This window comes from Cololabis saira, chromosome 6, assembly GCF_033807715.1.
Source record: "Cololabis saira isolate AMF1-May2022 chromosome 6, fColSai1.1, whole genome shotgun sequence".
Lineage (NCBI taxonomy): Eukaryota > Metazoa > Chordata > Actinopteri > Beloniformes > Belonidae > Cololabis > Cololabis saira.
The window spans coordinates 12,699,290-12,724,814 of record NC_084592.1 but is presented as its reverse complement, the minus strand read 5'-3'; the positions used below and the strand labels follow the sequence as shown (position 1 = coordinate 12,724,814).

The window sequence follows — 25,525 nt, the reverse complement described above, 5'->3', positions numbered from 1 at the left end:
ATGATACTTTTTTACATGTAGAAACTGTTTAAGATAGAATCAGGGGTGTTTTTGATCCATCCATCCATTTTCTTCCGCTTCAACCGACGTTGGGTTGCCGGGGCAGTAGCATAAGCAGGGAAGCCCAGACTTCCCTCTCCCCAGCGACTTCGTCCAGCTAATCTGGAGGGATCCCAAGATGTTCCCAGGCCAGCCGAGAGACATAGTCTTCCAGCGTGTCCTGGGTCTTCTCTGGGGTCTCCCCCCAGTGGGACATGCCTGGAACACCTCACCAGGGGGGCGTCCAGGAGGCATCATCACCAGATGCCCAAACCACCTCACCTGGCTCTGCTTGGCTCTACTCTGAGCCCCTCTTGGATGACCAACCCTATCTCTGAGGAAGAGCCCGGACACCCTGCAGAGGAGGGTCTTTTCTGCCGCTTTTATCTGTGAACTTGTTCTTTCAGTCACTACCCACATCTCGTGACCATAGGTGAGTGTAGGAAGGTATACCAACTGGTAAATCAAGAGATGAGCCCAAATCGTTGCAGAGTCTGCATCAGTGCAATCTCCCGCTCAATTCTTCCCTCATTCATGAACAAGACCCCACAATACTTGAACTTCTACACTTGGGGCAGTACATGATTCCCAACCCAAAGAGGACACTCCACCCTTACCCGACTGGAGACCATGGTCTCAGATGTAGAGGTGCTCATTCTCATCCCAGTCACCTCACATTCAGCTGCGAGCCGCTCCAGCCAGAGTTGAAGGTCTTGGCCTGATGAAGCCAATTCTAAATTTGCAATATTATCAAATATTACAGTAATTTGGATGTCAGTGAGGACATCTTTGGTCTGCAGTTTCCTGGTCTGGTTTCCCTCTATATTTATACACAGTCTGTTTGACAAGATAACAAAACTTTGACTTTTAATACTTCCTACACAGAGCTCCTCGATTAAAATTTCTGCGGCTTAAAATGAGCTGTTACAAATAATAGGTGCATGTAATTCAAAACCCAGTTAATTATCATCTAAACACAACCCCTTAAACAACGATGTAAATACAGAGGAGTGGTAGAAAATGAGATTGAATTCAACAAAGCTATATTTTATCTTGAGAAAAGCTTTTTATCCAGCTCGTTTAAGTTTGTGGTTACCTTCAGTCTTCCGATCGTCTGTGTTCAGTTTTGTACGTTTTTTGTGTCGACCCTTACACAAAGACAATCCTAGTCAAGTGGTTTCTCTCTCTAAATGTTTCTGGGATCTTCTTTTTAGTTTAAAAGTGCACTGTACCCAAAGCAATTCTGAGGTACTTGGCTTTACATCTAAATCACCCTGATACTGTATCAAATATTCTTACCAAAATGCTGTTTGTGTCGAAGCAAGTTGGATACTTAACTCCTAATATTCAAACAGATACTGTCAGTAAGCATTAGCAAAATTAAGGCCACAATATGTGAACATGGCATGGAAAAGATTAATGGAAATAACACATTTGTCGAATTCAGTTGATTTTTATTGATTAAATATCTGAGCAGTTTCATAACTGTGTGGTATGTGTATACCCATGTTACATAAAGAGTATGTAGAGTAGAATACTAATTTTAAAGTAAGCGAAGGGAAACGCACACAGTTGAACCGTTAATGTTCATTTATTGAATATGTTGAAAGTACACATCACTTGAAATCCAGTTTTTTCTTTTTCTTTCCACATTTATGAATGTTTTTCATCATAAAGATATACTTTTATGTGGTGAAATAATTTAAGGGCTGTCCGAACCAATCAATATTTAAGACTGGGATAAAACAAGCAGCAGCAGTAGCTGGATGTTAATGGACAAACGGTCAAAAATGATCGTGAGCAGATATTTTGATTGCCTGATTAGCCGTTTGCCTGTTGTCGTGTTAAATCTCATTCCACACAGTCTACTAAAAAGTAAACTAAAAAGCCACAACGATCAATAAAATGCCTCAGTCCAAAGGAATCTGCCCTATAAACACAACACAATTGAAAACATTTTTTCTCGTGCATTGTGTAATACACTGAACGGCTGCCTCTAAAAAAAATCTGCACTTGAATCAAGCTGAACAAAGACCTTCTGTTGTGAGTGCAGATAAAACAAGACTAGTGAAGTAAAAGAGACCATTTGCATATGTATGTATATATATATATATATATATATATATATATATATATATATATATATATATAGACCAGATGTGCTGGTCTATCCTCAGTCCTCATCCTGCTTGACCTGTCCGCTGCCTTCGACACGGTCAACCACCACATCCTCCTCTCCACATTCTCAAAGCTTGGCATTTCAAGATCTGTCCTCTTGTGGTTCATGTCTTACCTCGCAGGAAGATCCTTCAGAGTATCATGGCAAGGAAAGTGTCCAAATCGCATTGGTTGGCAACAGGGATCAGTGCTTTGCCCTATTCTCTTTTCACTATACACCACTTCACTAGGTGAAACCATCAGCTCTCATGGCTTCTCCTACCACTCTATGCCGATGACATCAAGCTCTTCCTTTCCTTCCCATCTGGCGACACGGCCGTCTCAATGCGAATATAGGCCTGTCTTTCTGATATCTCTGCATGGTTGAAGGATTGTCACCTTTAGCTATATCTGTCCAAGACTGAGCTTATTGTCTGTCCAGCCCGTCAGTCCTTACCTCCTCAGATAAGCAGCTGGATTCCACCACACTTGTGCCCACGTCTTCTGCCAGGAATCTTGATGTCATATCAGACAGCCAGCTGACCCAGTTGCAGCGCGCATCAATTTCAAAGCTCTGCTTCTGTTTTACCAAACAATTACCCAAACGGCTCCTGCCTACCTTCACTCCTTCAGCCAGAGCTACACTTCCTCTCGACAGCTCCACTCAGCCAGTGAAAGACGCTTGGTGCTTCCTCCACAACGTGGCATGAAATCAGTAGCCAGACTCTTCTCTTCCTTTGTTCCCCGATGGTGGAATGACCTACCAAACTCTGTCTGATCTGCAGGGTCCACACACCTACTTTTAAGAACAAGCTAAAGACTCTGCTCTTTAAGGAGCACTACAGTATTTAGTAAACTTCTCTGCTCATCAGAATTACTTAAAGGATTGGTCCAGCTCTTTGCATGAAAAAGCTGCATGCACTTATGCCAAGTAATCTTTTGATGGTGTATCTTAAGATGTAGTTTTCCCCCACAGCAGTCCGACCAGCACTTATCCAGCTATGTGATTTCTTGCTTGTGTTGTTCTCTCAGATGTAAGTCAGTTTGGATAAAACTAGTAGTAGCAGTAGTAAAACAATAAGTTCTTCTGAGCTCTTATGTCCTGGTCAGGGCAAGTTGAGTCATCCAGTCATTACATCTTCATTTTAATGTATGCATCAGTGGAAGTATCATATCTTTTACTTCAAGCGTGTGTGTTTTTTGCTGTTAAGTGCTTTTTTTCTGCTTGCCTTTACTTTTTCCTTTTTCTGCTGCCCGTAACATGAAATATTAATATACATTGCGTTGATAGCAGCATATGGACACACTGCCAGTATCTTGGATGGATTTCCAAAGTGTACTTTTTGGATTATTTCCTAGCACTTGTAGTAAATGCTTGGGTGCTACAACTGAGTGTTTGCACAGTCACAGCTTGGACAGTCGACTGTTAGGTTTTCCATGTATGGAAGAAGAACCACTGACCTGGTTCTTTAGGTATTTCCTGAGCTCATGCTTGGAAATGGTTCAACCGTGACCTTCATATGCGAGTTACTGCCCCTTGTTTTTGATGTCATCTAATTATTTCCTGTCCTCTCCTTAGCTCAGACGTTCTCATTGGCGCTCCGCGGGCCAACGCGTCCTCCAGCAGCGGCAGCAGTGTGGTGGAGAGAGGAGCAGTGTACAGCTGCCCCTGGAAGAGGTCGTCCTTCTGCCAGGAACTGCAGTTTGATGACACAGGTACTAGAGTCTTCTCCTGATATCTTCAAGGTGATGCAGCAGTGGCATGCTGAGTAACGCAGCTTTTGTTCAGTTTCAGCTGTTGGCCGTCAGCAAAAGTTTCCCTGAATAAACCCATTAACCCGCAACAGCTCCATGCAGAAGGAGGGAATGGGTTTGTTGGCATTAGCAGTGGGTTAATCCCTCTCAGATATATAGGAGTCAGGAGTGAGCAGTCAGCAGCGATGGTGGTATTATACTGTAATTACAGTCAGCAGCATTGCATTACGTGATGCATCGTTTCCCGTCAGTCTCTGCTTGTGCGTATGAAAGTGGTTTATGTGAAGCAAAGAGATGGCTGCTGACAACACCAAGTCCAGAAAAGACACGGTCATTTTCCTTTGTAATAACAGACACTGGCAGCTTTCTCAGGTTGCTCTAATAGGGTTTTATTGACGGCATAATGAGGCCTTAGCTCAGCTTGCTGCTGATGTCTCATGTCAGGACACATGCAGGAATGTGAGGCGAAGGAGGAGTGTGGACTCGTCTGTATATGTGTTTATAGGCACACTCTTGCCTCTCTGTTTATCCACGTAGTAAACATTTGGATATAGTTTTGACAATCATTGCGTAATTCATAACTTTTACTACTTAATTCTGACAGGACGCTCGACCAGAGAACTCCTCAAACTTTCCTGCATCATTAATGCTAGTGTAATAGTTATATTTCATTTGTATTAAACTTATGGCTTTGCTGTATTCTCATAGCTGTTATCAGTTGTTTCATTCCTTCAAGTAAGCGCTCTCTGATGCTCTGATAATGATTAATTTAGTTTTTTCTTTTATGAGTTGATGTTTTTAAAATAATCAGTCACCGGTTTCAGAGACGAGTGGATGTTGGATTTCACAGTTGGAGAGTTTCAGCTGATAGTCTACTTGTGCAGTTACATCTTTATTGTTATGTTTCAATGTCAGAGCACTTACTGTTTTGTCAGTCAGGCCTACTATATACTAAAATTGGACATATGTGGTTTGGGTGTCACTAGTGAACAGTTAAACATTTAGTAGCTAGATATTCTCCTCAGAAATTAAGTCTGAAAATTAAATTAAACCTTTTTCATACAACTAACTGTATCAGCTTAAAACAGTTATAACATGACGTATGACTTGATTCTGTCATTCCCCTTTTTAAATTATTTGTGTTCTTTTAATTAGATTATTCTGACTTCTTGAGTCTTTCAGTGCGTATTTTATTTAATAAGAAATGAGACGTACTTGTTCAGGAGCTTCTAGTAAAAGCAAGAACTAGCCAGTTGCACATTTTTCTTGTTATTCTTGTAATTCTTTTGACTGAATGCCTTTGAGTACGGGTCGACTCAGTATCTTTTATTGGCTGGGGATACTTCTTAAATGAGGCCACATTTAGTCATCTGTCATTAGAGGTTTCTCTCTGCTGTTTTTGTGCGGGCCTTCGGTTCTGATTTAAGGTGGGCTGAGCTCAGATTGGAGGGGGGTGAGGGGTGATGTCATCATTGAAGCAGTGATGTGATATATTTATTTTTTGATATATATTTTCAGAGAGTTTCAATTTAAGTGTTGAAAAAGTTTTATCAGTGTTTGGATGAAGAGGACCCAGATGAAGGAGGCGGCAGGAGTTCCAAAAAAATGTGGTTTATTGAACAAAAGGTGCTGCTGAGCAGGAAAACCCAAGAGACAAAACAAGAGCCCAAAAACTTGAAAAAACTAGAACTAACTATGATGAGAAACATGAGGAGCAGAACAGTGCGGACCAGCAGGGAGGAAGGGAAAGACAACACAGAGGGCTGAGGAGACACAGGTGCAAACGATCAAGGCAGATGGGAACAAGGGCAATCTTAAACAAAACTCTAACACAAGGACATGGGATTTCAAAATGAAACAGGAACCCAAAGACAAAAACCATGACAAAAACCCCAAACCATGACAAGTTGAAAGGAAGGTCAGCAGTCACACACAGTGTTGTGACCAGTTAGATTCTGTGACCTGAAACCAATTACAGTCATTTATTCATCCGGTAGTCTTTAAATAAATAGAATTGTTTTTTTTGTTGCTGTGCTGTTGTACCTTTTAAGTGTTACTTAGTTACGATCTGCATGTATCAGGTGGGGCAGAAAACCAGAAAGAAATCTCTGAAATAGCGGCAGTTCATTGCAACATCGCCACTAAAGGTGTGTACTGAAATGTGTAATAAAATCATGGCCTCAGACCCTGTCGGAGAGTTGAGTGTGCAGAGCACCGGAAGCTTGTGAAGTCATTTAGTTTATTACAGGCTTATCTAAGTCTCACTGGGTGTGGAGAGTATTGCCTCAGCTAAAGGATTTTACTCAGGCCGTGCATAATATATGACAACAAGATTTCAAAACATGTCTTAGCCAGATAGTCAGTGTATCTGAAATGCTGCTCGCTACATTCAATTCCTTCCAGATGTGATTTTTGTCTCTAAATACCTACCCGAATGTGTTTATGAAAGACTTTCTGTCTGCTATATTTGCGCAACAGTAAACATACCTGGATAAATAACAGTTGTTTTTTTGCAAACTTGAGTTCAAAGAAGAACCTCAAGCACCAATGGAAAAAGATTTGCAGAAAATGCCAGGAGTGAGAGAACATCAACAAGTCTGGTCATGATATGACATAAAATTGTTCCCTTGGGGCACCATACTCGTGTAGCAATCACAGTCAGGTGCTGAGGCCTTTTTTTTTTTTTAAATGACTGACTTGAACCCTAGAGGTACAGAAACCAATTTTTGTTGTGTTGAACTGAACAGATTTTGCTCCCTTTGAAGGTAGAAGTGCATCACATTAAACTTGAGAATGCTGTTTGCATGCACATTTTAATTTTGTGCTTTAAAAAAATCTATTTTAATTTTAGAGTGTCAAAAAAGATTTCTTAGTGTCAATAAGCGCAATTAATGCTAACTGTATATTAAAAGAAGAATGGATGATCAATTAGAAGTAACAGAATTAAACATGACATTCTGCTTTGTTTGAAATCTTTCTGATGAGCATTGTCAGTGTTCAATGCAACATTTTCACTAATTTCTCTTCCTTCGTCACACCCCCCAGGACCATAATACAACGCGTCTTCCACTCTCCTGATGCATTTTAGAAATGAATAACATTGTTATAAAATGTGTCCCTGAGATCATTTTCTGAGTGTGAGAATGGAGGAAATGAGAAGCCACAAAATAAAAAGATTAGAGCCTGATAACCAGAGAGAGTGAGTGGAGTGAGATGAAGGCTTGTTTCCCAGAAGTGGAGGATGAGACAAAGCTTTATATGAAGTAACTGTCTGTGCTAGTTTTTGTTGTATCGATAGAGTTTATAGTCTACAATGTCCACCATTCACATTACTCAAGTTGTACATTATCTGTCACTATACACACCATGATATATGCAGTTTTTCTACAGTATCACTTCCAGAGTCTGCTTGTTGACAAGAAGGTGTTTTTATAAAAGGGGAATATTGGAGTCAGTGAAATGGAGAAGTAAATTGTAGACGACACTAGAGTGTTTTTGTGTTACAGAAACTGGCTAGTTGAGTGTGGTTAGTATTCTCAGAGGGACTTCAGCCAGTAAACAGTGCTGCACTTCCCCCTCCAGATACACAACAGCATCAATGCTCTGCAGGCAGTTGCATGCAAGGCCATTTCAGGCACTGAATTAAAATTGTATTTATTCTGCTATTTAGCTTATTGCTACTACTGTTACATTGAGAATGTCAACATTTTACCTTAAGTTTGATATATGCAGTGTGCATCATAAGTCAGTGGTTAATCATTTTTAATTATCACGTTTTCATTGGTAACTTAAATAATCTATCGCAATTAGATTTTTTTTACATAATTAAGCAAGCCTTCTTGATTGTGTTGTTTTAAACTTGTTCTCTGTGTAAAATGCCACGAAGGAACTTTTGTTATGAATTAGCAGTATACAAACAAAAATTAGTGAAAAGTGACCTAAACAAAGCCCATTTACTCTTACACACAGTCTTCATAAAGAGATATAATAGGGTAGGGCTTGCATGGCATTAGTTTGTGTATCTGTTCCTCATAAAGCAGTTATTGGGCTAAATGTCTAAATGTCTAAATATGTAATTTAGGAGTAACTAAACTTGGCACAAAAGGTAAGGAGATTTGTCCCTGGTCAATTATCTCTTTGTTTTAACAATGCTTCTTGGCAGTAAATCTTATAAGTTTGGAAAGCTTGTTTATTTTGCTTTAAATGGTGCTACATTTGTAAGGAAAATGCATTTGTGCGTTGAGCAGCAGAGTATGGATATGGGTCACGCACATGAAGAACCAATATAGGACACAAGCTGTGAAGAAGGCATCCCAAGGAGACGACAACACAAGAACGCGATTTTCTCACCCTGTCAGCACTTAAGCCAGATTCTGCCTATGGCCGTTGGAAGACGGGCTCAAACTGTGCAGAAGATGCAGTGAACGATATGCTGATTGGCAGTTAAGGCAGTGTCGTGGTGGTATGGGGCGACATCGTACTGGAAAAATAAGGCTTGTCGTTATTGGAGGCAATCTCAAAGAAAACAGATACTGAGACAAGATTCTCCAACAAGTAGAAATCCCATACCTGTGTAGTCTTGGCTGAACTCTGTCCTCCAAGAGGACAGTGGTCACGGCCACAAGGTGGGGTTTATCAGAGACTATCTCCAGAACCCTGGAGGGGAGAAGATGGCCTGGCTGCAGTCATTTGAACGCTTGTGCCATCAGCTTGGGTGTGCTGTTAGAGTAGATACTTTTTCTGTAACTATTCTGCCGAGGTTCTAAGCAGCTGAGTCGGGCTGTATCTGATGTCATCACACTACATGCACCGATTGGTCAGGCGGTTGGCCAATCAGATGTCTGAGTCAGGATGTGACATCATTTTCAATTTTCTTTTTGTTTTTTTTTTTAAGAAAAATGGCATCGTTTTAAATTTATATCAAATAAATGCCACAGAATAAGCAGGAGATATATCAACTCATCCATGTTCTCCGTCTTTGGCACCTTTACTTCTTCGTTTGTGTCGCACAATCGAGTATGTCACAGCAGCTTCGCTCCAATCCCGCTCCAACAGTAGGTAACTAGTGTAAAAGCAACTTTGGCTGACTTGCGATAAAAGTTGTTTAAAGAGTGGGATCCATCCCACAGCAGTGAGTAAGCGGGCTGGTGACCAGCCCGAGGAGGCGGTGCCAGGCTGTTGTGGCTGTGTTTGGCTCTTCCACATGCTTCTTTAGCCCCTATTGTTAAGTCAGTGAATTGTTATGATGCCAGTATGTCTTTCTTTCTTCAGACTTCAATCATCCAACCCAATAAACAACACCAAACAAGAGCCAATAGCAGAATAAGCTGTTTGCCATTTGGCAACTTCTTCATAGATGCAACCCACATTGTAGAGGTTTAAATCAACTCTGGCAGCTCAACTCTGCTGCTCAACCCACAAATGCATTTTCCTCGCAAATGTGGCACCATGCAAAGGGAATTAAACAGGCTTTCCAGCAGCATAAGAATAACTGCCAAGGAGCATCGTTACAACGAAGAAATAATCTACCAAACCATCATTACTTACTTTTGTATAATTTGTTGTTCTAAATAACACTGAGGGTTATTTTTCATCAGTAATACTTTTAGCCTCACGCACACTGAATTGTATTTTTTTTGTATTCAGCATAAACAAACAAAAAAAACAATGATATGGATTCCTCAGAATAACTTTGACAACCTGCATGTGAACATGAGCATCTATCTTGCAGGATATTTTTCTGTCTAAGATACTAACTAGCATTCGTAGATGCTGTTTTTTTGGCTTCATGCAAGATATAGACTTATAAATGTAGTATAACTCTTCATGCAGCCAATATTATCGTATATGTCAACCGGAGAAATGTATCAACCTACTTATAGTAACATTTGAACACCTGATAAACGGTTGCTTTCATGCAGCCGTCTGGTCCAGGCCTGTTATGCCCATACAAGGTGATTTGTCTTCCCCAGCTTCTGAGTGCAAGCTGTAAGGCAGAAGCAAACTGTTCCCACTGGGTGTTTACTTTTCAGCTGTTTTCAGTTTGTAGCTTGATGTTACACGGCGATGGATCAGTTAGCATCTGTGCTCCTGAATCATTCTGAGCAGGACGCTGAACACGAAGGAGAGTCTGCAGGCTCTGACAGAACTCAAACGTGCTCACTGACATTGTTCCCTCCGGCAGTAATGCTGGAATTGAATGGCCTAGTTACAGTGATGTGTTTGTGTGTGTGCGCATGTGTGTTTTCTTCTACAAAGAGTCTTTGTTGATTTGACCTGCATGCTCGCAGGCCAAAGCTTTACTGGACCACCAAACAGAATTAACTGGAATGTTTCTATTAGTGTATTTGTGAATGTGGATGTATGAATGTGAGTCATTTTTAGCCCTTTCCTCCATGAAAGGGCTAAATGAATCACAGGGTTTTGTTCCACTTTTTTCTTTGTTGGTTAGTTTCTTTCTAAATATTCTTTCTTTCTTTTTAAATATTCTTTGAGATACGTGACTGTCTGTCATGGTGCAACACAGCTATTTATATCTTTAATAGAACTTTTTCCCTCTTTTTTAAATGAAAATTGCAGGAAGTTTGCCAATAAAAATAATAATGAATATTATTATGACATGTGATATACAAAATATTATCATGCGTATTGAGCTTTCTGGTGTCTTTTATGTCCAGTTGGAGGGAAGTTACATTTGTAGATGAGTTCTGTTTACTTTTCCCCCAGCCCCAACTGGTCATCAAGCCGTTTCTGCTTTGGACTGAGTTGTTTCTGGTGCAAATAGGCAGTTAAATGGGGTTTGTTAACATAATGACGTATGCTTTATATAGTTCTTAACGTTATCAGATGTTGAATAGCTTCATAGATCCAATATTGTATCTGTAGACTCATTTAAGAGTTATTCACAGGTCAGAATGGTGTTTTATCCACATACTACTATTGTTTTTGGTGCTTTTAAACACTACTTTTCAGAAGATGTGCCCCAAAGTGGAAAAATCTTAAAATACCACATTTGTGTACAGCTAAGGTGATGAGAGTTTTGCCCCACTGCTACCTAAATCCTAAAGATTGATGTGTGACGTCTCTTTTTTTGGTGGAAGTCTTGGCTTCACTTATTTCTGCAAGAATATAAATGGAATTGTATTACATTAAAAACAGCTCAATGAATCAGTTTTAGAAGAGCACTTGTTCCACTGAGAGTAAAGAAAAGACAAAAAAAAAAGTCCTTTGTTTTGTTTTTGTTTTTCATTTGTTACTGTTGGATCCCATTAGCTTCCATCCATCCATGTTGCAATTAATCTGGAAATGCTTATATTTTTATTGGCAGTTTGTTTTAAACTTTGCTTAAGAGTTGATGGAAAGAACACGTGCCTTAAATCATGCATCTACATTATAGTGTAATGGATCTATTTAGTTATTTTTAAGCCTTAAGGTTGTCTAAAATGCTCTCAGCCATTTGCATTCTTTTATAATACCATATTTTTTCCTGTCCTTTAATCCACCTGCCACCTACAGTACTACTCCCTCCTCTCACATGTGATTCAAGGTCTAGAGTTTGACCGTAGACTATGAAGGAAAAACTGGACATAACCCATAGGTCGTCTTCTTCCTGCCATCAAATGGACAGAGTCAACAGACCTGGGAAGAGGGCTGTAACACGCCCACCATTTCAAACACAGTTGGCTACTTTAGCCAGGCTGGATTAATTTGCCCTAACATGTGACCATAGTTAATAGTTTATTAATTCTGTTCAGATCTGCTAGACAGCTTGCCATTGGCTGTTGGCGGTCACGATTCAAATGACCACACCCCTAATTATGTAAACATGTATTGCTTTATATTTAAGGCTTAGGTATTACCTAATATGGTAAAAAAAAAAGTCACTTTGGAGAACAAAACTGTTTATATCAGGTGAGATTAGCATACTGTACTTCTGGAGCCATCCTCTAGTGGTCAGTCGAGGAACTGCAGTTCAACCCAGGCGGTGGAATGTTGATCTTGCAATTGACCTAGTTTAGTAAATCTGGACCTTACTGATATTCCTCATCATGCTTTACTGTTGCATGTGTTGGTCAAAGAATTTAGTCGTCCATTGAGAAATTAAATGAGACTAAGCCTGTTGCCACAACACCGTGCCGTTTCTAAGTGTTAAGAAAATATTTGCATCATGGTTGGATGATTCAACACCATGCTAAGAGATTAAGGATGAAATAACCCACCTATTGCCAAACTGAAGAAACTAATCCCTCTATGCTTCCTTCACAATGCCTAAATGGTTTCTAAGAAGTCCCCAGCCTCGCTTAATCAGCCAAACAGCTCTGGGATCACAGGATTTTAAAAAGCAGCCTTCACAGCCAAGATTTTTCAGCCGGCTGGAGTTTCCCAGTGTGATGGGGAAAATCCCAAACATGTCCTTGTTTTGGGCCTATGTGCAATATCCCAACTAGGGATGTGCTGCGTATGTGTCAGATTGGTGCCTGATTCATCTTTTTTTGTTTCAGTTCTGTTTGAAATGGTGGTTCAGTGTTCTGGCCACAGGCAGAGCAGAGCAGAGCAGAGCAGAGCAGAGCAGAGCAGAGCAGAGCAGAGCAGAGCAGAGCAGAGCAGAGCAGAGCAGAGCAGAGCAGAGCAGAGCAGAGCAGAGCAGAGCAGAGCAGAGCAGAGCAGAGCAGAGCCAGCCGCCTCCGGACATAAAACCAATGCCAGGATCACAACCCTACTCACTTGATTTTTTTTGTATAGGAACCATTTTCCCAACTGATGACATCAAACAATGAAATAACACATGCAAATTTGTAGAAAATGATAAACAAATATGTTTTATTGATTGTTTAGTTTTCTCAGAGCTTTGCCAACTCCTTACAGTTTCTCAGCCAACTTCATAAAGGTTTCAAATGAATCAGTAAATGAAAGTTTGTGCCATCCTATTAAGACTATCATTTGTGTCACATTGGGGCATGATTTTGTACAGTAAGCAGCTCTGACCAGCTACTGTTGTTTTATATGACTAGTCTTTGGCACATGTGGGAATGTCCATGTGACGACCTTATGAAGCCAGTTAATATCCCACCAGTACCAGTACAGCTATTTCTTTTAGGGCTTTAGACAAGTAGGGTGTCTGTTTGCATTTGTTCTCCATGATTTTTCTTTCTCTTAAAGTTTCTACAACTACAAGTCAATGTGCTTTTTTACTTGAACTTCAAGGGTTTTTTTTTTTTTTTTTTCCCTTTTCTTACTGAGCTTTTCAGACACACTTTAGGCACAATTTAATGCATTACATGTCATTAAATAGACTCGTAAAGGACACCAGTGGGTAGCTGGCTGACTCGGTGGTAAAGCATCTTGTGGTTAACGATTCATAAACGGCAAGTAGGAACCAAAGAAGGTCGGTTGTCAAGGTGATGACTGCCAACAACCACAGTCAGGTCTGGGCTTGAATGTTGAGCCACATGTTTCAGCTGAATGGCTCCTCATCCAGTAGCAGAGTAGGAAGTAATCCTAACGCACGGGTTTGTTGTCACGCTTTTGATGCTTTATAATCTCCTGCTTCTCCGTCAATAATCCCTGGTATATTTATCCCGTCTGTCCGGCAGCTGGCAGACGTCGGGGCTGGAGTTTGTCGGGCAAGGCACAGTCATTTATAGACTCAGCTGTGTGTGTGTCATAAGTCTGCCTAAATTCCAAGTTTGTCCCTGGTTGAATGGAAAGTCGGGGCCCTTGGTAGCAGAGAAAAGGTTCCACCAGTCTAGAAATACGAGGCCAGTCTTCTTCCATTGCAAAAACTTCTCCATCTGTTCTCAGGGGAATGTAAGGCTGGGTGATATTAATTGAATGTTTTACTTTAATTATTATGATTGATGAGTTTTTTTCCCCCTCATAAATCACTGATGAGGTTTTTGGTGTAAATATGGTCAACTATTGAAACTGGGATTTTAAATGAAATGGTACATACTGTATCGTTGTGATTTTATAATAAGTAAAGGGAAATGCAACTATTTATTCATTAAATATTTTGGAACAACTGAAACTAAAGCATGCATCGCTTGAAATAAAAAGAAATATAGGCGACTGAGTTGTGTACTGTACTACATGGTGGGGTAACTATCTCTTACTGAGCCGTACTTCGCTCATGCTCACTAATGTGACTGGGCTGCTGGAGCTGGAGCAGTTTTTCAATTCTCTATGTTTGGTTTTAAATGCAGAAAAGCCAAAATACATTCAAGCAACAGACATAGCATATTTCATGTTTTCATATTTCGAGTACAAGCTGTTGGAGTTGCTCAGTCGTCGTCGTGTTTGAATTCTCATGTGACTCCAGGTACCGAGTGGGTTTTTGAGGGAACAGTTGGAATTGTAATTAAATAAATCATTAACACGGGACAGAGTGCATCAGGTATCTGTTCTGGATGCCGGTTTGCGGTTGGGTCGGTACCGGTGCCTGCTAGTCTGTCTTTATTTACACTGATGCAGACGTTTGATGCTCTGATTGGGAACCTTGTAGCAAAGTTTGTCCGTGACCATTACAGGGTTAAATATTTCAAAAACTAATATCTTACTTGTCTTTTTCATCAGATGACAGGAAGAATGAAAAGAATGAACAGATGGAGTTTAAGTCCAAGCAGTGGTTCGGTGCGTCGGTTCGATCTGATGGAGAACACATCCTGGTAAGAAACACACAATTATTTGACTTCCTACACTTGTGAGTACCACAGATTGCATGTAAGAACTGGTTGTCATTGTAACGTTGCCTACACTGCCATTTTGAAACTTAATTTGCCTAAAGAGCATGTTAAGATGTAAAAAGGGAGCTGGGGAGTAACACTTGAATGCTCAAATGGAGAAAAAAAAATGAAAAAGTTGCATCTAGTTTGCTTTGAAAGGCTCCATTTGTCTTCCACAAACAGTCAGCGGGGATAATTGACAGCATGTTCTCTAACATTTCCTTTAATTACAACATTAAAGCTCGTCACACAGAAACATTTTCTGAGGAGCAGCAGTCCTCGAGAGTCTGTTTCTTTGCATGTTCTCTAAACACAGGAACATTAAGAGTGGTTTCACTCTTGGGTTTTCTGGTTTAGAGGAGTCATTATTAAACACATTTTTGAAATGTATAAAGAAGTCACACTGACACCGGGAGGTCTGGCGTTGCACTCACTCAAGCATGAGGTGCATGGAAATGTTGATTCCTGCACTGAGCTGTACCCAGCAACTTTGAGGAACGGCCTGAATCTAACATCAAGTCACATACATTTATATGACTATTTCAGTTCTGTTTGTTTGTGTAGTGCCCTTCAACAGAGCTGTTTTAACTGAAATAAACCTCACAAGTGTGAACAGTCGGATGAGTCCTGTAGAGATCTTTGCTAGCAGGTTCCTTAGATCACCTGGTTATTTTTAGTGTGTAACTGAAACTAATAATGAATTAAACAGATTTTACTGACAATAGATCAGTGAAAACATCACCAGGCCTTTCAAACCATTCAGAGGATATTTGAGAAAATTGGACTTTGGATAAATTTACAGACTCATTTGTTTAATTTGGTTATGCTTTATGCATATGTCATCATGAATCATATTTTGCAGGAAGAACTTTTATCCCTTGGATTGTTTTTGGACATTTGTTTGATGCAAAAGCAGCTCGATTCCTGCCTGAACCATGAAGTTTGTCATTAAATTGATCTTTTCATATACAGAAGACAACCCAGAGTGTCTTAAAGCAGAAGTAAAATGGGATGTTCACACATCACTGCTCAGTCCTCTGCTGAGTAATATCAATATTTAACATATGAAGGTGTGAAAGATTAAAAGAAGTCATCAACAACGAGTTATGTCATATGCATTATTCATTTAGAACAGGGGTCGGCAACCCGCAGCTCCAGAGCCGCATGCGGCTCTTTAGCGCCGCCCTAGTGGCTCCTGAAGCTTTTTCAAAAATGTTTGACCTTTTTTTCTTCTTTATTTCTTCTTTTTTCCTTTTTTCTTTTTTTCTTCCTTTTTCATTTCGACTTTTTTCTCGACATTTCAACTTTTTTCTCGACATTTTGAATTTTTTCTCGACATGTCGATTATTTTCTCGACATTTCGACTTTTTTCTCAAGATTGTACTTCAACATTGACCTCGACATTTCGACTTTTTTCTCAACATTTCGACTTTTTTCTCAACATTGACTTTTTTCACGAAATTTTGACTATTTCCTCAACATTTCGACTTTTTTCTCAACATTGTACACAATATTAATCTTGACATTTCGACTTTTTTCTCGACATTTCTACTTTTTTCTTGAAGTGCATAATGAAAAAAAAATCTTCCCCCAGTTATAACTAATATAGATACATACAGCATGTGTTGCCTTCATTCTAAGGATTATACTAGACTTTTCATTTTTTGCGGCTCCAGACATATTTGTTTTTTGTGTTTTTGGTCCAATATGGCTCTTTCAACATTTTGGGTTGCCGACCCCTGATTTAGAACATATTTGCAAGCTGAGGAATACATAATGAGTGTGTGTGTGTGTGTGTGTGTTTCAGGCCTGCGCTCCATTGTACCAGTGGGCGACCTTCGGCGTCTCTGAGCGTGAGCCGGTGGGGACATGTTATCTGAAGAAAGGAAACACGGTGGTTGAGTATTCACCCTGCAGATCAAGTACGTTCTTTCTTCTAATGTGTTGCTCAGTTCCAGAGTCATCAATCAATAAAAGTCATACTTGTGAATCGAATCATTTTACTTTGTCGGGATGAAAATTAGCATTTAGGTGTTCTCTGGATGCCTGTACATGAATGCATTTAGGAGTTCGTAGTGAGTTTAAGTAAATTTTATAGCTTTCTGACTTAAATTTGATCTTGTTCAGTCAGAGCACTCTCATATCGTTGTTAACCGCTGCTAATGGCAGTTGTTTCAAAAAAGAAAAAGCTTCTGTAAACAATCTTGCCAACAGCAAACCATAGTTTATCAGAGTCCAGGCGGTAAACTCTGAGTAGCATTTAGCATTAAATTGAACCTCATGGACAGTTAGAGTTTGGGAACATGTAACTTTTTATTACCGGTAGTTATGTTTTGTTTTGTCTGCGTGGGTGTCTGGAGGGTCCAAGCAGTTCCCTGTTTCTCTTCTGTTTTATCATTTTGAGTATTCCATTTTGTTGCTGATGTTGTTGTTGTTTGACTGTTCAGATGCGTACTCACCAGAGGGGCAAGGCTTCTGCCAGGCCGGCTTCAGTGCAGACTTCCTTAAGGTAGGAGTCTCACATCATTTTGATCATTCATTTGAACTGGATTTAAGGAGGTAGGGAGCTTTATGTTTGTGGGAAAACTGGGAACAGGAACAATGAAAGGAGTCATTTTGTGACTCAGTCCAGTTAAATACAGTCCAATTATGTTCCAATAGTCCAGTTTGCTGTAGTTCAGTCACTGTAACATCCAATTCATTTAATTTGGGTCCAAGTTCCACATGAATTTAATCCCAGCTCATTAAAAAATCAGTCCAGTAAAGGAAAGCAACAGGAGACGTGTAATCCCTGTCCTGAGCAGGCACAAGGCCACACTGGAGAGGAGACACTCCTCCATATGTGCTATTTCATCATCTATCAGTTATCACAGTGCAGATGGTACTTAATGATTAAAGAGATTGATCAGTTTATGCATTTTGGGAAAAATATCAATGCCTTATAATTTCTACTACAATTTCTACTACTTTTTCTTATTTTTAGAGACCTATTGAGTTTTACTCAAAGAACCTTTCAGGTACCCTTCTGAATATAAATGTAATGGAGCTCTTCAAAAGGTCAGGACCAAAATAAAGATAATTTACCATTACCTGAATGTTTGTAGTTTTTCATACCAGTTCATCCAGGCGGTGCTGAAGTGTTTGAACCTGGACAGTACTATCCACAGAGTTAGACCTGAAATGAAAGAGGATTAAGTCATAAAAAACTCATAAAGAGTATAATGATGTTTTAATTTTCTGAAGAAAAGCAGGTTGAGGGTTTGATCTCAGCTCAGATGTCTGTGATTTACCGTGTGGGGTTCAGAAGGAGGACGTACTATCATCAGTCCTTCCCACTTCTGAACTTCTGTTACTTCATCATCGTACACGCACAATACAAGGTAAAATAAGTTGAAAGTCTGAATTTTCTTCCCCTTTCTTTGTGGATTTAGAAGAGCAAGAGGGTGGTGGTGGGAGGACCTGGCAGCTTCTACTGGCAGGGTGAGTGTCACACTGACATAGAGTGTGTGTGAGTGTGTGTGAATGTTTTCTTTTAGCGTTGAAGGGGTGGTGACTCAGAGAGAAAGAGAAACAGTGCAGATCGAGGTCGTTCTGCTCCATTTTCACATTATCCTTCTACTCAAACATGGATGTGGATTCCCCCTGAAAGGTAGTGGTACCAGCTGGCAGCGTGAGGCGTTCGCCGCAGCTGTCCGTCCTCAGGATTTCCCCCAGGAAACGCTGGCTACTCATTACTGAACATCACTGGCACACAGACAAAAATGTCCAAATTTGAAGAGATACAAATGGTCAGGAAGACGAGTTAGAAACAACCGTCAAGGCAACCACTTACTTCATTCATCCTCTTACAGTTTGTCTCTTCAATGCTATACTAGTATAAGCACTAGGCAATATGTCATTATTTCATTCTTTTTTTCTATTGTTCTGCAGTTAATTTAGAGGACCTGTTGGCAGCTCAGTTTAGTTATGTTTGGGCAGAACCAGACAAGCTGTTGCCACCTGTTTTCTGTCTTTACTTATAGATAAGTGACGTTGGCCAGCTGTTGCTTTGAGCTTCAAATTCAAGCATTTTTAATAATCTGCTATGCCAAGGGAATAGCTTTTAACCAAAATGACACTTCCTTACAACCTGAGACGTTGTTAAAAGAAGAAAACATCAAGGTGTCGGCTACAATTCACAGAAGAAACATGAAATAAAACCACTTCACTCTTTGGCTTTTAAAGAAAAGTTATTCTTGCCCTTCTGGTTTTAAGTAATTATTAATTCAACACACAAGTTGCATCAGGCTTGAAAGACAGAAGGTCACATCAGGTTGTAATACTTTACAAGTGTCCTAGCTTATGTTTATTGCTTCTACTCCAAACAAACCATAACACAAAGTGTTTCCTCTCATGACTGTACTGGAACATTCCTGCCACCAGAGCAACAACAAGATGGTCTCAAATATTCTGTGGGGTGTCCTGCTTTTGTTGAGGACATTTAAGATGATTCTGACATGTTGACTCGATGTGTTGCTCATCTCGGCCGTCTGATCCGTGGTGCGTCTGAGGTTTCCGGTCATGTTGGATCAGCATTACCAGTTACTGTGGGCGCGATGTAGCACGAACAATCTTCTGATGGTAACAATAATTCTGTCTAACAGCTTGGATCAGAGGTTAAACATTTCTTTAATGCTGTTATTTAAAGTTGAGCTGGAGACCGTGGATAAATAACTTAAACTGAGTAATTTGGATGCCTGGCTGAGACTCGGCAGGAAGGGGAGGCGGAGGTCCTGAGAAGGCATTTATGCAGATTCTCAAGTCTTCTCATCGTCACAAGATTGAATGCTTCTCCTTCACTGTTGTTTAGAAGCAACTGATGCAACTTATAACATTCAAACTTTCTTTAGAACAGGAATTTTAGGAGATACATTTTGCCTCTTTTGGTCCGTATCTCCTGCAAACAAAGATGCAGTCTAAGTGAACTTTCTCGTCATGTTGCAGGTGTTTTTAGCTGCTTTAGGTGTTTATGCAGCCTCGAATAACCTCTTTTAGCTCTACTGAGGCTGAACGAGTCCTCCTCGTTTGTGCATCAAAACAGTTATTTCTTTGTTGCTATCCCATAAATCCTCATGAGCTTTCAGAGGAGTTCAAGCCTCTAATTTTGAAACAATGAAACAAAACCAACAAACTGTATATAAAGTCATTTAAAGCTCCGGGGACTTGGGATGAACACTGAGATAATTTACAGTCACGATTAAGATGCGTGGTAAAAAAAAGTCGACCTTGTTTTGAATACTTTTCCAGTTATTTCCATAGAAGTGGTACAATGTCACTGTTTCAAAGATGAATCTTAAATGGCAAAGATTGATCTCGGATAACAATTTCAGGGTTCTTATTTTTCATTTTCCTGCTGTTGAGCAAAAACGTTGTCCGACAGCTCGTGTAAAATGGCTAAGTTAGTATAATGTTTTTCCCAGTTGATGCATCACCAGGGCTGGAACAGTGACCTCAGCCCAGGGCTGAACCTTTAGGCAACAACTGGTCCACAATTAGATGTGTGAAAGAGGTGGGATTCAGCCTGTTGCTCCCAGTCGGACCGGCAGCCTGCATCATCACCACCTTAACACTTTAATGAGCAGGTGGAGGTCAGGCTGGGGCAGCTGCGGACTCCCAGCCATGTGGCGTAATGTGTGTTTGTCTGGTTGTCTGATATTGCAGGGCGGGGCCTTGACTGTATCCTGAGTGCTGACTCAGTGACACGCATGTTTTCTCGCCGAGTGGAGAGGCTTCTCCCGGGCTGTGTTTGCCTAATTATTGTTTCCTGTCGAGTCAACACTCACAATTACACAAGCAGCTACACACTCAACCGCACTCCCACACAGCTCTGGTTCTGATTAAACCTCTGTTAGCGTTGGCTCTCTGCGGCTCATGTAATTACAGGCTTTTTTTTATATTTGCCAAGTGTGTCAGATTGTCGACAAACCTTGAGAAAAACCCTGTCCTCTTCTTGTTATTGATGGTCAACCATTGTGTGCCACTCTAGTACTGTTCTCAGACATCATTATTATTGTATGTTGTGTTGGTTTGATCCTTCCGCATTCCTGAATTTTCCCTTCTGGACTCTCTTTTTCTTGCTCTTTGCCCATTTGTCAGCTTTTCCTCTTCTCTCCTCAGGCCAGCTGATTTCTGATGACGTCTCTGAGATTTTGACTCGCTTGAAAAAAGAATACATCACCCCCTACGGGAACACGCTCGCCACCAAATCAGCCGGTGCTCAGTATGACGACAGTTACCTTGGTAATTTTACACACACACACACACACACACACACACACACTTTGAAGGATGTGTCAATCAGACTGGTGCAAATGAAGGGTTAGTTAAATGTTTGACTTGATCCATAAAAAATCACTTGAGAGGAACTTAAAACAGTATCACTGAAGACTAGAGTGTAATTTGAACATCACAAGCAACAATATGCTTAAACTCTGACTTCTTAAATGTTTAAAAGCAAACATCTTGACAAAAATAAGTTGATAAGCTGTCGCCGTTGAATACGCAGGGGCCAGTTTCCTTATTTATCCCTCAGCATTCATATGTAATTCATGATCTTTGTGTAGCTGATCATGAACAGGATGATGTGATGAGTTTCCTGTGGGCTTCCAGGCATTTAGAGCGGGTTTATCTGTGGAGTACTGGCTGTGTTTTTAATCACAGCGTAGCTGTATGAACTCTTGTAATCGTGCCTGAAGGGATGTTTACAGCTGTATCCTGCAGCGATGTTGTGATAGCAGCTGAGTTGTTTGGAGATGATGATGGTGATGATGATTGTGCGTTTCCTGTGTGAATTCACATCTCTGGGTTTTACAGGATACTCTGTGGCAGTTGGTGACTTTAATGAAGACGGAAACGAAGGTAAGAGCAGCCTCTTCTACATTAAAGGCTTGTGCTCGAGTTAAAACAACCCTAGCTCTGTTATTAGACGGTCAGGAGTGTTGGAATTTGTTAGGGGCCAAAAACATGTAAATCAAAGCAGGTGTGAGTGAGAATGGAGCACGTGTTTGCACCAAAATAGATGAATAAAAGTGAGGTTTGCACTAAAGCAGAAGCTGTACCGTTCTGTTGTAGTGAAGAGAGAGCTGAGCCAAAAGGCAGTACCGCGTTTACTGGTTGATTTATCTTCCAACCCTCACCTGCGGTCATGAACTGTGGGGAGTGACTAGAGGAATGAGTTTCCTCTTTAGCGCGGCCAGACTCTCCCGTAGAGATGGGTAGGAAGGTCAGCCAGTGGGGAAAGACCCGTAGTAGAGTCTCTGATCCGCCACATCAACAGGAGGGGGTCCGGGCCGTCACAGGAAGGTATTCTGAACATATTCGACCGGTGGAGTTCTCGTAGATTATATCTCTCCACCAGTTTGGAAACACCGTAATATTCCCCTGGTGGAGCCGTATGAGGTGGCTGGGAAGATGGAGGCCCGGGTTTGTTTGTTCAGGTTGCTGCCCCATGTGACCAGAACTAAAAAAAAAGCAAGATGGAGGGATGGATGAGGGGTAATTGATGAGCATTGAAAAAAATTACTTTTAATTAATTTAATTTTAGAATTTCATTTTCATTTTCATTTGAAATAAAATTGTATTTGTTTTTTAAAACATGGTCTAGCTCATTTAGGTCTCTTGCCCCTCATGTGAGCATAAACCAGCCAAAGTAGCTTTGGATTCCCGCCCCAGTCTTCCCTCACAACAACTGCTTAAGGCTTAACAGCACAATGTTATACATCAGCAATGATGACACAAGCTTGGAGTGTTACAATGGACATCATGGTAAGTTTGGATCTAAATAGTTTCCAAAAACAGAGTTCATGGCCTCTGCTTCCACTGAGTTGGAATTGGATCGGATCTGTACTTGGATATTTATGCCAACATAGCCAAGTGTCTGAAGCAGAGGCCAAGTGGAAGAAGATGCGTGCAAAAACCTCCTTTTTGTACCCTCTCTGGACATTTACAAAGTTTAATAACCTTCTGCAGGGAACCATCTGAACCATCATTTGAGTGGAAGGACATTTTAATGTTCCATCAGAGGCTCAAAACAAGTTATTCATTTTGGCTTTAGTCGAATAGCCAAAGTGCTAACATTAATAGCAATGTTTCTGATAACACATATTCCATTCTCCCTCAAAACTGCATCAAATCATGTCATTTTGGCCCTTAACGAAGGTTTTCCACTTGCCATCTAATAGAAAATCTATGGTTTGTTTCTTTTAAGTGACATCTCTGAACATCAGTAAGATGTAGACAACAGCTGGAATGACAGCTACAAGTTGTATGTTTATCACATATAGTTCAAGAGTGAAAGAACGTTCCAAGAATCTGCCTCGTTTGACATACTTTTTATTTGAGATGGTTTCAAATTAACTGTTTGATTTAAAACTCGTTTGACATGCATCCAAAGCAATATTTACATTTTCAGTAAACAACAACCCTCTGATCATCTAATATTGTGAGTCTTTATGGCGTTCAATATTTGACAGAGTTACAGAAAGGTTTCTAGGTGTTGTTTGTCCTTTAATGTCACAGTGACTTGAGCAGGTTCAGGTTTTGGACTGTTGCTCATCAGGACATGATGAAAACAACCATCACACGCGCTGCTAGTTTGATGCTCATTATATGTTTTTCCCGTCCCCAGATTACGTGACCGGAGTGCCCAGAGGGGACAAAGCGCTGGGTTACGTAAGTGTTGGGTCCACACTCGCCACAGTAACAACAGAACACGCCCCGATCTGAGCGGTGAGCCGCTGGTATCGGCTCAGTGAGTTGGTTTACATCGAGGTCTAACTTGTTATGCTCCATAACGTCTGAACTACACAGTATTCAATAACCAGAGCTGCTGGCAGACGCAGCAGATGTGAGTCCAGCTGCTCACCCCCGCAGTGCTCGTGAGGTCACGCTCACATTTCAGAGAGTGGTTTCACTTAATTTAGTTGTGTGAATTGAAAACAAACAGTTCTTCAAAGGGAGGAAAATGTGTCATGGAAGCGGCGAGCAGCCCACACTCCTTTCAGCCGTGCAGCCAGTAATCAGTGTGGAAAAGTGTGGTGACACACGCCACATATGCATCAACTAAAGCTTTGTTATCCTCAGAGGAGTAATCCAGATCGCCTCTGATGCTCATCACTCCCACTGCAGACAAGATTTCTGCTTTTTATTAGTCACTTAATGCATTTTCATGAGTAGTATGGGGATAACAGAACTTCCTACCTGTGATAAATACATTTAACAAATGCACAATGTTGAATTATTACTTACAGGAGAGTTTAAACTGTTGAATTGTTGAAGCAGCTGATGAGAAACCTGCCTGTTGTTCTCTTGTGTTTGAATATTTCAGGTGAACATCTTCAACGGCCTCAACATGGTGTCCATGATCAACTTCACAGGCTCTCAGGTGAGCTGCGGGCTTCACGAGTCTCAATATGTCATGCAGCACACGTAACCATGCCAACAGGCTTTGAGTTAGACAAAAAGGAAACGCAAAGTCTTGATTCTTATTTTTAGAATTGATGTAAAAACAACCAAAGTATTCATGAAGTGTGGGAATGTTTGAAATCTAAGATAAGGCAGTCACCGATGCTAACATTCACGACAGAGCAAGTGCTGCACACGTGACATTAGTGCTTGTGTGTCGTCTCATCCCATGAATAAGCTCCCATACCCCTTTAGACACTCATTCCAATACAGTAATATAATGATACAATCATTATTTGACCAAAGAAAACAAGTCAGCAGCTGTGCTCAGATAAGCTGACTGACACTTAAATTAAAAGAGAATGTTAAAGATAGAATAGAGTCATATTTAACAACCTCTGTCATCTAAACGAGCAGCAAACCTGTATTCAGTGTTTGGTCAAACCGCAAGAATGTCAACAACAAAACATTACGGTCACCTACGTGGCCGCATGATGAGAAGATGCTCAGTTGAACTGGAATCATGATCCTGCCGATGGAAAGTATCCTTTTCTTTCCCTCTTTTATAAATAGTCGGATTGCTGGAGTCAGAAAAAGCACAAATAAATGTGCATCTTTACAAAACAGGATAATGTTACTAACCATCCATCCAAAGCAGTTGCAAGATGTAAAACAATTAGGTTTCAGAATCCTAATCTAATGAGCGGTGGTCTCTTCTGAGTCTGATGAATGTGCTGACAGCTCTCAGATTGACTCCAAGAGTACAATTATGACACAAATGCACGATACTCATTTTAAATGTAGTCGCTTTGCAGCAGTCGGTGGTCAACCACATTAATAAATGGTCAAACTCAAATTCTCGTGGTGGGCATGTTCAGCTGATGAGCTGTGTTCATACACGCGTGTTTTTTCACGATCATTCAGTCCAAATGTAATCAAGCGGTTGTGTAAACTCTTGCATCAAGGGAAGGATGTCAGGAGGAAGAAAGATGTGTGTCTGTGATAAAAGTAAAGAAGTTACACCCATAGTGCTTCAGTCTGAGGCTACGTCATTATAGTAGGGCTATGGTTGAGACAGAGTTGACTTTTGATCGTCTCAAAAGCTTCATCTTTCACATCATAGAGCTCTGAATTTAGACCTGCCCCAGAAATCCTACACAGGTTTCAGGTTTGAGCAGAAATCTTATTTCTACTCATGTCTGAATTTGCTTCACTAAGAAATTCATGACCTTGAAACATAAAAACATATTTGACTGTAATGAGCAGCCCTCCCTCAGAGTGCTGGTGTGTCGTCCAGGAAGAAGCGTTTCAGACTGATTCTGCCTAATCTGCAGCGTGACTCATGGTTGCACAGTATCAGTAGATAACTGTCTCTCTCTCACAAAGAGCGCCGCTTCCTGTCTGCTCACAGC

The 25,525-nt window shown here is 40.6% G+C and overlaps 1 protein-coding gene across 2 annotated transcripts in view; it reads left to right on the top strand.

Moving 5' to 3' along the window:
- Positions 1 to 25,525, top strand: part of itgav (integrin, alpha V) — a 563,305-nt gene that overhangs the window by 510,154 nt on the left and 27,626 nt on the right. Inside the window, exons 2-10 of one of the 2 annotated variants that reach the window (XM_061723309.1) lie at positions 3,776 to 3,912; positions 14,524 to 14,615; positions 16,480 to 16,594; positions 17,120 to 17,181; positions 18,104 to 18,152; positions 20,829 to 20,951; positions 21,525 to 21,569; positions 23,338 to 23,381; positions 24,037 to 24,093. In XM_061723309.1, the coding sequence (XP_061579293.1) occupies positions 3,776 to 3,912; positions 14,524 to 14,615; positions 16,480 to 16,594; positions 17,120 to 17,181; positions 18,104 to 18,152; positions 20,829 to 20,951; positions 21,525 to 21,569; positions 23,338 to 23,381; positions 24,037 to 24,093 (724 nt within the window). Of the gene's footprint in view, positions 1 to 3,775; positions 3,913 to 14,520; positions 14,616 to 16,479; positions 16,595 to 17,119; positions 17,182 to 18,103; positions 18,153 to 20,828; positions 20,952 to 21,524; positions 21,570 to 23,337; positions 23,382 to 24,036; positions 24,094 to 25,525 lie in introns of both variants that reach the window. The other variant, XM_061723310.1, reaches the window with a different exon arrangement.